The following is a 13,246-nucleotide window of genomic DNA, read 5'->3' as shown; positions in this document are numbered from 1 at the left end:
TTGCGGCCCCTTAGGGGCCAAAAGCTGGTTTTCACCCTGAGAGCAGTGATGACAGCAGCTTGCCGAGCGGCTTGTCCTGGGAGCCCCGGAGGAAGGTGGAGACATGCACCGCTCACCCTATCCAGCTACTCGCATTTGGGGCCGTGCCAAAGGTTTTGGTGGGTCAATCTTTCTTTTCTGTATTCCTGGCTCAGCTAAGACTACTCCTTTGAGGATATCACTTTGGACGGGTGTCCCACAGCTGGCGTTTTCACAGCTTCTCTTGCCTCCGGCTGCAGCACAGCTATGAATATCCATTGATCTACAACTTTACGTGTGCATCCCTGTGAAGGAGACAGGTTTCTGCTGGTCTCTGCGCAAGTTGAGTGAGCTCCTCTGTGTCTGCTAGGAATGGTGTCACCTTTAGCTGAAGTTTTGTAGCTCAGGCTGGAGAAGATGGATCGCTTGTTCTGGTGTCGTTTTTATTCTACACAGGCTCGCTTTACTTCTGGTTGTAATTACAGCAGTGTTGCCATGTTTAGCCCAGTTGTTGCCACGATAAGCCCAGTGCTCTCTCTAATTCTCCTTGACTTCATATTGGAAATTTTCAGAGGCAAAAAGCATGCAGCTCTTATGGCTTATTGTTGCCAGATATTGCTTAACTGGACTAAAACATAGTGGTGAAACAGGACTACACAGCTGCAGAATGTCTCCTCGCTTCAGAGCCTGTAGGCCCAAGGAAGCCCATACATATCAAAATGACCACATTTTTACATTTTGTCATGGGTTTGGCAATTCCAGCTGTTCCCTGTAGCGACTCCGCAGTGCACGGGGGTGGCAGCTGCCTTGCCAGGATTGCTGTGATTGCTGCCTGGGCCGCTTACTGATGGCAGCTCTGGTTGCAGCTGCCCTTGGGGTGGGAGCAACACAGCAGTGTACCATCACTCAACACTGCGGAGAGCTAAACCTTTGCTGGGGGCTGAGTGTTGATCCAAGATAATGATTGCAGATAATGAGCCTGTGTGCACTGCAGTGCCCAATGCTCCTTTGCAAGAAGTGCTCAGAATTGCCTATTCAGCTCCTGAGCATCATCGCTGCCGTCAGCAGTAGCCAGAGTTGCTACCACATCAGATGCTGCAGAGACAAGGTAAAGACATGGTCCTTGAGAAGAACCACCACGTGATTTTTCTCTCTAGCTACTTTTTTAACAAATACTTTCCCACTATTATCCATTCAATTATGAGCATTCAGTTCTTGGGCTGACTTTTCCAGGCTCAGCTCTTTGTGCTCTGCCTGCTGGAATTTTGGTTGTTTCACTCCATCTGCTAGGAGGGTTTTCTGGAGTGCATCATGTGTTTTGGCTGAGGTGGCTCATCCTTCCGGCTTTAACAGAAAGGCTGAGCCACTGCAGGTCTTCTGTTAAAATGCCTTCCACCCTTTGCGTGACCATGGTTGTGTTTTGTCTTCTCTTCAGTCACTGATTTATCTGACGTTTGGGATTTATAGCCCAGCACACCCACTTCAGAAATTGTTTGTAGCTGATGTCAAGAGCCTTGCCTCATACTGTAGATTTTAAGGAGCTGTATTCTCTTTACAGGATCCAGGTTTGATACAAGCAGTCCAAATATCTACTTCGGGGTGGTCTTGCTAGTCTAATGAGTTAAAGGAGCAAGGTTTGCTTTCTTTAAGCTTTCTGGTGAGCAGAATCATTTAATAGCTTTGTTGATTAAAAGGAGAATTAAATAAGTTGGAATACCCAAGTGTCAGGAATATTCTGACTTCCCCAAAGCTTTATCTAGCTGATGAACTTTCTTTCATGTGCAACTCAGCATTTTTTGGTACATAAGAGAAATTCCTGACAAAAACACTTAAAAAGTGGGAAATTATGCTTGCAGTGAGTATATTTCAGAACAGCAAAGGAAGGAAGATTTTTTTTTCAAGGATCTCTGGAAAAAGACCTCCTGTGTACACTGTAGCTCTTTAAAACTGTCCACGGAGTCCTAGCTCGTCCTAAAAAATCACTTTGAGACCCTAAAAAGAAATGTGAATTATGCACCTACATCCTCGAAATGCTGGGTTGTATACACATATCTTAATACTAATAAAGCAGAAGTTAAACGGGAGGGAGCTCTTTCCCACAAGCTGTAGGTATCAATGGCTTCACTTCTGCTGTTCATCACAGCAAGTGCTCTGGGAGAAGTGAGCGGAGAAAATTACCTGTGATGAAAAATTGTCCTTTAAGAAAGCTGAATGTGGGTTCCCATCGCGATCTGGCTGAGCAGGTCTCAGTTGCTGAAATGCTGTGCCTCGGCCGTAACAGCATCGGCAGGATTTATGCTCTCTGCCCGCTGTGAGCAAGCCCTGGTGCCTGGTGGTTTGTCTTTAGGTGGGGCCACGGCTCGAAGCTGTGCAGCGCTTGGGAACGGCGCTCTCGCCAAGTGCTGCAGTGCTCCCCCAGGAGCAGGCAGTGGTGCCAGGGCACATGTGCACATACTGCCTTTAATAGCAATGAGTGCAGCATGTTTTCAAAGTCACTTATCGGCTTGTTTTCTTTACTACTTTTAGTAACTTGTAAAATGCTTATGGCCAATTATTTGAACAAACAATGTCATGGAGGATAATCTCAGAATTGGCAGTGCTATTGGCTAAACACAAACATCTCATAAAAGAAATGCTTTGGAAAAGTTTTCTGCAAGTGGGAGGTGGAAAGGGCATCCACCTTCCCTCCAGACTGCCTCTGCCACACTCTAGACACTGAACTGCTTCAAAAACTGACTTCTTCCAGCACATGAATGGGGCCAGAGATCTCGGATACTGTACTCCAATGGGTCTTGGCTGGATGGCCCTTGTGTTCACTGCTGTGCTGCTGTGAAGTGGAAAAGCAGGGCTTTTTCCAGGCCTGCTCAGTGCTCCCATGTGAAATTGTGGGTCCAGGAGGGAAAGTGAAAAACTGACCAAGGTCTTCCCTTTAAAAATACTAGTAGTTTTCACTCCTGGCTGAAACACTGGGTTTGCAGACACCCACCATTGGAACTGATCACATTTCAGAGGTCCATGAGAGAGCTTTAAGACCCAGCATGCCAAGTCAGGAGCCATGGATGCTGGGGGCAAGCAGGACTCCCTGCCTCAGCCATCAATTTTCAACTTGTCACTGCTCACAACTGCTTTCCTCTCTAAGACCCCAAAAAAGGATGAAAGTAGCCTTCTCTGCAGAAGAGCTCTGGGACTGGGGAAGGACGAAGTAGATAATCCAATCTTACTTGCAAGACTGAGCAATTAATCCCTAAAGAAACCCTTAAACAAACAGATGCAGGAAGGAGGAATGCATATAAAAGTTTATGGAGTGCTCGGGAAACCCAGCTGCAGGCAGGATGATTTCGGTGTATGTGTGAGAAAGGCCTGTCATTCAGTACGATGCAAATGCACCATCCGGCAAGATAGAAATCATTGCTTCCCCAGCAGTGCGTGGGTGCTTGGTCCCCAGCTCCTGCCGCCAGCCCTGGAACCAGGGAGTCAGGGCATCCTGCTGTAAATCAGCATGAAAGGGGTCAGAGCCATACTGACTTAGGTTGGGTTATGCATCCTGGGGAGCACATTTATGAGAGATTTTTCTTCCCCTCTTGCTTTCTCTAAAAGGAACAAATCAAGTCCATGAATACTGTCTGCATCTGAATCCCACATTGCTTTGAGGATTTGGCAGGCTGGAAGGTTCAACCTCAAGGGCTGGCTCTGACAGTCTACTGGCGCGGCTGGATGCGCTGCCTGTTCAGAATATTCCATCCCTGACAGCAGGGATTTTCCCTGCAAAAACCAAGACCTAGGACTTAGGGTGCATTAATCTGGTTTTGGTTTTGTTTTGTTCTGTTTTTCTTTTTTAAGTTGCACAATTGATCAGAAGCTGCTGTGTGAATTTTGTGTGTGTGTGGTTTTGTGTGGGTGCATTTTTTGGTTTCATGTTTTTTGGTTTATTTTTTTGTTTTGTTTTTTAAACACTTCTGGTGACCTCTTTTGGTGCATGGGCTTGAGGATAGAAAGGTGAACCTGAGTGCTGCATGTGAACATGCAGCAAAATTCCTTGCTTCTCTTGAATTGTGATTTCGTTTTTTTCTTGGTATAAAAGACATGCATAAAATCCTTCCCCAGGAAGCACTAACTCCTCATCATTTAAACATTAAACAAGTCTTTTTGTATTGAAAACTCCCAGCTTTTGTAACTTTGCAGCCAGATAAACAGTAAAAAGGCCAGAGAATCTGCCCCTGTGCTACGCTGTGTGCTGGGCTTCGATGCAGCAGATCCATGTGCTGGATTTACCAGCCCAGCTGCGGAAGCTGGACAAACATGTCCTGCGAGCTCAGGGGGCGTTAGCTCAGCTGCAGTACTACATGGCACAAGGTTGGCTTGTGCATGGACAGCTTGGGCATCCGTATCGGCCGTACCCTATATGTCACAGCCATCTGTGTGCAGGTAACGCTCAGCAGTGGGAGGAAGAAAGAAAGAAAGAGTGGAAGCAAATAGAAGAGGGAGGGGGTTTGTACATTGGCTAAATGGAGCTTTGAAGTGAGAACTCGGGATCAGATAAGGAATCTGATGCATCGAGCACCGGTGGGGCAGGGTGGGGCAAGAGTGGGAGCAGGATTTGGCAAAGAGCAGCCTGAGGTATCACCCCCCATTGCACCAGGTGCATCAGGCCCATCTCTCATCTGCTAAGGGTTATGAATCCAGCACAAAGTTTCAAACAGTTTTAGAGGTAGAACAGAATAATCATAGTCAGTATCTGTGTGGATTAAAAGTGCATCTGGAAAGGAAAAAGTTATATTTAAATCTAAACAATTTGTGTGTGTTATTTTTGTAAAATAAACATTCTCATGCACTTGAGTTTTTCCCCTGCTTACAAAGTACGCTGGATGTTTGATGAAGGATGTAGCAAGATCTTTCACCGGTCGTTTGTGTGCAAAGCAACTACCAGCAAGAATTCCTGGCTGAGGGTGTCCTTTCACATATTGTTAGTAAAATACTGAATGAATATGAGTCAGAGTGAGTGCTGATGTCTCAGGTCACTCACCTGAGAGCCAGCAGTCCTCTGCTCCCAAAGCAGGGTATGTACAGGTGGGATTGGTGGCAAAAGGCACATTTGTTCCCCTTTGCAGTAGGACACATGACCCCTGCACTTGCACACCCCACGTGCTCCTACTGACCTGCTTTGTAGATGTTTTGTGTGAAGAAAGGACAGAGTTCTTGCAGCTTGTCTCTAGAAGGTGCCTTGTCTGTTTAATGCCTCCTGAACAAAACAAGAAGTCTCCTGGTAGTGGTTGTAGTTTTATCTGCTCTCAACATGGCATTTCATTGAGCTGTTTCAGCTTGCTTTCCCTTCCAGTGCTTGCCCCAAGCACAGGCACTGTGCATGCTTGCAGCCTGACAGTCCTGACCACTGAATGCTTTGTCATTGTGTCTGTGAAGCAGTAAATCAGCTGCACTGTGATAAATAAAATGCTACGTGGGAGTCCCCTTCTTTAAATAACACAGTGTCCTTTTGTACAGAAGTTGCCAAGAGCTGGACTCTTAATATGAGGTAGATAAAGCCAAAAGCTGCCAAGGACTCCTATCCCCACCTTGAGAAGTAGGGCTCTCCTCCAGGGGATGTATATGAGTTTGCTGATGAACTTTTCCATCACTCTCTGCAGCTCTCTCTGGGTCAAAGGCATCACTGGACAGAAAGGTGAGTTTGTCCTCCACAGACTGCTCAGTTCTTGGTTCCTCTCAAGATGCTAGTAAAAGGCTATTTTCCCTGTTTCATCTCTCTTCTGGGTCCCTTTGGTTATGCAGAGCTGGTTATAGAACCTGCAATGCCTGTTGCCTCTGGTGTGCTGCACAGTCCCAGACCAAGGGCAGGCACTGGGGTTTCCCTCAAGATGCCATGGCTGGATACCCCTCACTGTAAGGCTGTGCTGGTGTTCAAAGAATGGGATGAGCTTGGGTCCAGCCCGGGCTGGTGATGGACACCCAGCCAGCAGCACCTGGCTGCGGCAAAGGGACATTCTCTGGCAGGGACTTCTGTGGTTGCTTTCCATCTGGCATGTGCAGCCTTGCCCGGGGAGCACAGCACGCATGTCCCCAGCAGATAGGCTGCTGCTGCAGAGGAGATCATGCTCAGGGTATCAGTGCAAAATGTTTAAGGCTGAGGGATGCTTACTTCGCCCCAGTGCTTATTCTCCAGCAGCCCCCTTGGAGCTCTTTGCAGGGAGAGGAGGCTGGGACCAGGAGGAGCATGTGATGCAAGGAAGAAGCAGATGTAAAAACACAGTTTTGCGTGAATGGGAAGTTGGCATGAGCACACAGTCTTGCCAGTCTGCTCGCTTTGGTCATGTGCTACCCCGGTGCCGTCTCAGAGCCAAGCCTGCTCCCTGCCACGTGGACTTGTCCTGCTGCCCTCCTCCGAGCAGTGTGCAAGTCTTTGTAAGGACTTGGGCAGTGGCTTTCCCGTCCTACTAATTGGGAGACAGAATTAGCCCCCTTGCACAGGCAGTGCTGTGTGAATGCAGTGATGCTCCTCCACTTTCTGTCTCTGTGTGTTCACGTTATGGTCAGCTCTGCCAGGACTAACAGCCTATTCCACTCTCAAATGCGCTGGCAAGTGCTGGGACTCCACAGAGTGCATGGGAACCCCCCTACACTCTAGAGATGCGTGAATCCTTGCATGGAAGCTCACATGTGTTGCATATACACCCTTGGGGAGCAGAAGGGGGTTGCATGTGGATGTATGCTCCTGGCCCAAGAGCTGCCATAGAAACTCGCAGAGATATTTGTGTGAATTTCCTTTTTCTTTCTTTTTTTTTTTTTTTTTTTGGTTGTCTTATTCCTCTCTCCTGATTTACTGCATGTGTTCACGTGGCCTTGGAAAGGGGCTTCTCAAGCTGTTTTGCTTCCAAAAGGAAAAGAAGCTGGCAGGCGTTCATATTTCAGTTCTCGAGTTATGTAGGTTAAAGTCTCCCAGTGGGAAAACGGAAGATATGAGAGAGCAGATTGCTGGTGGTGATACTCGCTAGAAGGAAAATGGAAAAAAGGAGCACGTAATTCTAGAGCTACATCCAGGCAAATATGAGGTTTGAGAGGTATGTTTTCTATCTGCTGTTAGAGCATAATTTCCATTTATTTGATTTGATTTGTGAAAAAATATCTCATTGTGTCTTAAGTAATAGCAGGAATGACTAGTTTAGAAGCCGATTCTAAGCCACCAGTTGTTCCTGTGTAGAGGGGGGAACGTGTCTATCAATGAAACCTTGTTGTCAGAATGTAGCTAAAATGAATTATAGTGTGGTCCCTCTACTTAGGTCTAAGTCAGATTTGTAATGTTTTATGACTAGTTCTGTGATTTCAGCTTCTGTATGTTAAAGTGAGGGATTCAGGACATAAGAGTTAAGGGTGAAATGGGGCTCCAGACGCCCTCCTGAATCATTGTTGTCCCCATACAAAAAGCTTTCCTCTGGTTTAAGACCTGTTTGATTACAGAACGTGGGCTTGTGGTCCAGTATTTGGGACTTTAAATGCCATCACTCTGCAGAAAAATGCGTTAATAGTCTCCGACTGAATTTTCAATAGGAGAATTATTGTTGAGACAACATAAATAAAATTAATCTTTTGTCAGCATATTCAAAATAGCATATTGCATATTTTTCATTGAACAAATGGTTAGCTATGGTATACTAGATTGTTAATACAGAAAAAATAGGTTTGAAATGATCAGTTGCCTTCTGTTAAATGACAGATCATTACCCAGCTCCGTTGCCTTGTCTTGGTCAAAATTTCTGTGGTTTTTAGGGCCCCTTGAGAATTCTTAAATGCCTGGTTGGTTCCATAAGGATTTAAATAGGAATTGCCTCTTTCTATTATGTAAAAGAAAATATTTGGGTGTGATATTTTCTTTATTGACTATAAAGTCTTAAAGTTTGAAAAATGCCCTGCTTAGAGTGCAGACATATGCTGTTGGACTGGAACAAAGACAGAGCTGTCAATTAACTCTCCTATTTTAGCTGTTTTGTAGCTACATTTTCCCCTACTGAAACCCAGTCCTGATCTTTCTAAATGAATGGCAAATACTACTGTTAAATCCAATGCCTGCAAGGACTGAGTACCTGACTCTGCCTATTGCTTGTATCTGCACTGAAAATATTTCTTCTGATTAAAAACCATCATGAGGGCAGGAGATGCAGATTTGCTTTGACAAGGACTCTGACAGTAAATGGCATTTTGCAAAGACCCTTCAGTGTCTTTGTATCCAGCCCTGAGAATTAAAAAAAAAAAAAAAGTCAAAGCTTGCTTTCCTAATAGCCTGGTTAAAAGGCTGCTTTCATGCCTGTGAAGTCCCAGGAGATGCTCAGGTGTGAAATACCTGATCCCCACTGGTAAGTGCTGCCTTTCTACAGTATTTTAGCTGCGCAGAGTGCTGGAAACAGATTAAGAAAGCTAAGAAAAGGATCACGAGGAATTTCTGTGCTGCCTTTGGTCACAGAAGTTTCCTAAGTACCTCCAGCTCCTGAGTCAATAATCTTTCTGCTCTGCTGGCCACAGAAAGCACCATCTGTAATCACAGATAAAACCCAGCTGCTTGCTTCTCTGCCAGGCTAATTAAAAAGTGTGGTGACCTCCCTAGGGCTGTCAGTGGGATGGAGGAAAGGAGTCCAGCAGGGTTACATGGTACTTCAGCACTCAGCTTACTGACATAATTTTAAAAGGTTTTTATTTTATTGTGACTGATTCCAGGGCTAAGATGGCTGCAGAGTGCATGCCTAACACGCGGTTTCTGATCTGCAGGTGAGCAATGTGATAGAAAAGTGCTGCTAGCACATGAGGTTCCTGCAGAACCTCCTTTTCCACCAGCACCAACATGCAGAGCAACTACTCCCTGGTCGTCACCACCAGAGAAACTCTCCAAGTCCTCTATACAGCACTGACAAACTCATCGGCTGCATTGCGCTCCTCCGCTCCCTGCCCACTTGCCTCTTCAGATTATCAGTTTTCACTAATTCCTGCACTTTTCTCTGTGGTTTTTGTTCTGGGGTTGGTTGGCAACAGTGTGGTGGTTGTGGTGCTTTGTCGCCACAGTGGCCCCAAAACAGTTGCTAATATCTACATTTTCAACCTGGCCATGGCAGATCTGCTGTGCCTTGCCACCCTTCCCTTCTGGGCTACCTACTACGCACAGGGGTATAACTGGTTCTTTGGGTCTCTCATGTGCAAAATCTCCAGTTCTGTCCTGTGCTTGAACATGTTTGCGAGTATATTTTTCATTACATGCATGAGCATGGACCGGTACCATGCTATTGTCTATCCTATTCGCTCTCAAAGAAGAACTCCACAACAAGCTTATTTTATAGCATTGCTTGTGTGGGGCCTTGCCTGTTTGTCCTCCCTCCCAACTTTTTATTTCCGTGACACTCACTACATTGAAAGTTTGGGGGTCAATGCTTGCATTATGGCCTTTCCTCATGAAAATTATGAAAAATGGTCTGTGGCCACAGCCTTCCTGAAAAACGCACTCGGCTTCTTCATCCCCTTGACAGTGATCACCACGTGCTACATCTGGATCAGGAAGCACTTGCTCAAAGCACAGGACTTTGGGAAAACCAAGCAGAAGAGGGACAAAGTCCTAAAGCTGGTGGCTGCTGTTGTTGTGGCCTTCTTAATTTCCTGGCTCCCATTCCACATTTTAACATTTTTGGATGCGTTGGCTCATATGAACATCATTAGCAACTGTGACGTGACAGAGAGCATCGACACAGCGCTGCCATTTGGGATCTGCATGGCATTCACCAACAGCTGCATCAACCCTTTGCTGTACTGCTTTATTGGGAACCAGTTCCAGGAGAAGCTCCATCGCTTGTTTAAGCGACGAGTTTATCAGTTCAACAGCCATCAGGAGAGCTCTTCTTTGAGGAAAGGGAGCTGCCTCAGAGATGCCGAGACCCCCATGGGCAGGGAAGAGGGGCCTGAGTCCTTGCTGTAGGCACTGGAGCATCATGTGGGGTGATGTCAGGCTGTGCCTGCAGTGGTGACGCTCCTCTCTCATGTTCCCTTCATTTTGTGCCCATTCATTCACCAGCTGTTTAAAGGAGAATCTGTTTTTCTCATACATGGGGATTTACTCTTCCTTCCCTTCCGCAATGAGCACACAATGAGTTTTACATAGAAGGAAGATTCTGGCAAAAAATATATTGATGACATTTTAAATACCAGCTTGTGTGTGGCTGAGATCAGGCGGGTGTTAAGTGTAACACAAAAAGACAAAATATACCAAAGGACCATTGCACAAAAACTACAGTTGTGTAGGTGCTGAGTATTATATCCTAAGCTGATTTTCTAAAAGAGATTCTCACTAGAGAATGTGTAAATAAATCAGTGCAGGCACTTCTGTACCTATCTGTAAGAAAATATTTTGACCCTTATTTTATATTTTTATATATATATATATATAATTTTTGTTAAATACATGGCTAGAGATGTCATGTGTAAAATGCATCAAATATACCTCCTGCTTGCTCAGGCCTAGTGTCCTGAGAACAGGTGGAGACACAGTTCTTCAAACTGCTGGAGACAGGAGAGCATTTCTGAGGGAAAGTACAACCACATGCAGGCTTTTATACCTTTCTCATAGCAGGTAACAGGTTCGCAGGCCAGATGGTCCTTTGTTTTGATTCAGTGTGGTCACTTTTGACAGTAATGTCGCAGGAACCGAGAACATGCTATGTCCCACTGCTATGTGGGCATGCTGAGCTCCATGCACTGCCCAGCAGCCTTCGGGAAAGGACTTGTCGATTGTCTAGACTTTTCCCATTTAAATGTCAATTATTACTGTAATTTTGGGGTACTGTGTACAGAAAACCTAAATGACTCCATCTTGATACCCAGAAGCAAAACCGTGGTGTGACTCCTAAGACTTACCCACATCTCGGTAGGGGAGTCTACTCATTTGTAAATAAAAAAAAGAGGGAAAAAAAGAAGTACATGGCAAATACTGATTCTACTTTGAGGTTGATTTTGCAGATTATTTGAAATTTTCTTTTGACAGAGAGATACCGGTCCTTTCGGACCCTTCAGAAGGGATCATATTTGATAGGCTCAGTCTAAAAGAGGAACCTGTGAGCACCTTGCTTAACTGCCAGCAGGTTGTTCCCAGGCTGGGTAACCCAGGGTGACTGAAAGATTGTTAGCTTCAGGGAATCCTCTCTGACAAGTTACCCTTGAGGCTTGCATTAGCAGTTTTGGGGCCATGGGTCAGAAATTATACCTGCTGGTTGGGTAACCAGGAGTCTGGCCTCCCTGGAAGTCCCAATACTGGCTGGTGCCTGGAAGCCGTGGGAACCTGGTGCAGGAGCTGTCCTTCGCTGCTAGGGAGGGGGAAAGTTTCATCAGTGGTGCCTGTGAAAATGGGATTATGCAAGAAATGTGCCAACCTCAGAGTGACGTGAGATGAAAAGTTTATGCCAAACTTGGCAAAACAGGGGCTTGACCACAAATAACCCCTTCTCCCTGTCCTGGTCTGATGTTCTATAGTGGGGTATGTAGCTGGAGAGATGCTTGTCCCAGAAAGTGGAAGAGCTGCTAATGCGTCTCCCCCGGAATGTTTTTGTTGAAAATGTTCCGAGGAGCTAATACTGTCTGGGGCGTGGGATATTTCTGGAAGGACAAACTGTTAATTACTTAGCAATGAGCACAACAATGCAGTCATGCTACAGCAAAACAAATCATCATAATAAGAAAATTACCAGGTGTTCGGAGTGGCTGGCTCAGAGGAGTAATAAGGAGTAATAAGAGGCTTTTTACCTTTGTTGCAATACAGGTCAATAATGAACAAAGCTGTGCCATTAAGTGGCATCTTTGTACTCTCAAAACAAAAGCTAAACTACAGCATCTGGCCCCAGCGGTACCGGTGCTTCTGCTGTACCCATCCTGGGCGTAAGCAGGCTGCACGTTTCTATGCATCAGTTTGGACCGGCTCAAAAAGAACAGTTTTTAACAAGGATGCCTTCTGCCCGGTGCGCAGACCTGTGCGGGCAGAGAAATACTACAGGAGTCTGAGATCCAGCTCCAGTTGCATTTATACCTGTGAGAGGCCAGAGAATATGAGGACAAAGCTTTCCCAGGGAGAGAGCAGCGATGCAGCATCTCCCACTGCTACAGCTGCAGGGCAGGGATTAATGACTGCCTGCTGGGGCTGAGGCAGCTGCACTCTCCTAGAAACAGAGAAACAAAAAAAAGAGTATTAAATGGGAGGCAAAACTGAGAGGGGAGGAAAATTCCTTTTTTCAAAATGCAGTTTCAAAAGAAGTCTATCCTGAAGGTCATATTCTGCAAGAGTGACAAACCAAGTGACCCCATGAGCTCGGCAGTGTGACATTTCTGTTTGCCAGATCTGCCTTTTACCTCTAATAGGTCAAGAATCTGAGTACTGTGGTTAAACAAACATCCAAAAAACTCTGTCTGGAGAGGAACCTGAGATGGAAGTGGAAGAGGTGCTGTATCAAGGGTTTTGTTTTATTTTTAGAGCAAATTGAATAATGTTGGGCTCTATGAATTTCTTCCATCATGCTCAAGTTTCTCATGGGATTTTTCAGGGATTTTTAATGGAAAATGTGGGGGAGTTTCACAGTTTCAATGTGTTGTGCTCATCTTTTTTCAGGATTTTCCACAATAGAATGCAGACAAAAAATTAAGTAGATATTTTCCCTTGCAAATTTTGAAGCTACTTTTTTCCTTCCAGGAGAACATTTTGCTGATATTTGCTAACAGTTCTAATAGTTGTGCAGTGCTACAGCCTGTCTCTGTCAGACCCGAAATCTCCCTCCCACCCTGATCCTTGGTAAACCCTGTATTCCCTTAGGCGCCCCTAGAAAATGCAGACAGCCTGTCCAAGGCAGGAGCCCTGCAGTGTGCGCAAGCCTGGGAGCCCCTCTCAGGCCAGCCTTGCCGTCCCACAGCCCCTGCGCCGGCCCTGAGGTTGTGCCCTAGGGCGAGTCACGCAGCTTTGGCAGGGACACTGGGAGTCTGTGTGGTTGCTCAGTGTCTTGCTCACTCTGCAAGTACAGTGAGATAAATTTATGAGCAAGAGCTGGATTTTGGCTGGGGCTGCGCCCACTCTACCCTGCCATGGCGCAGTCAGAGTCAGCGGAGAGTAAAGCCTGCTGTAGAAGGGGTGCATTTTGGTCTACCAGGGGGAAATGCTGATGGGTTTGGCGTCAAAGCTGAGAGTGGTAGCAGGGTTTCTCTGGAGAGG

The 13,246-nt window shown here is 45.9% G+C and overlaps 1 protein-coding gene across 1 annotated transcript; it reads left to right on the top strand.

Moving 5' to 3' along the window:
* The first annotated feature begins 6,972 nt into the window (after nucleotides 1–6,972).
* AGTR2 (angiotensin II receptor type 2) lies at nucleotides 6,973–10,391 on the top strand. The gene is made up of 2 exons (XM_075106491.1): nucleotides 6,973–7,088; nucleotides 8,788–10,391. Exon 2 carries the CDS (start codon nucleotides 8,861–8,863, stop codon nucleotides 9,977–9,979), a length of 1,119 nt encoding a protein of 372 aa, XP_074962592.1. The 5' UTR covers nucleotides 6,973–7,088; nucleotides 8,788–8,860; the 3' UTR covers nucleotides 9,980–10,391.
* The last annotated feature ends 2,855 nt before the right edge of the window (nucleotides 10,392–13,246 follow it).

This window comes from Phalacrocorax aristotelis, chromosome 11, assembly GCF_949628215.1.
Source record: "Phalacrocorax aristotelis chromosome 11, bGulAri2.1, whole genome shotgun sequence".
Lineage (NCBI taxonomy): Eukaryota > Metazoa > Chordata > Aves > Suliformes > Phalacrocoracidae > Phalacrocorax > Phalacrocorax aristotelis.
Note: the sequence above shows the minus strand (reverse complement) of the source record. Positions and strands in the feature narration are given on the sequence as shown.

What these genes read in the sequence shown, in the direction of transcription:
- AGTR2 (XM_075106491.1), top strand. Translation starts at nt 8,861, where the DNA reads ATGCAGAGCAACTACTCCCTGGTCGTCACCACCAGAGAAACTCTCCAA.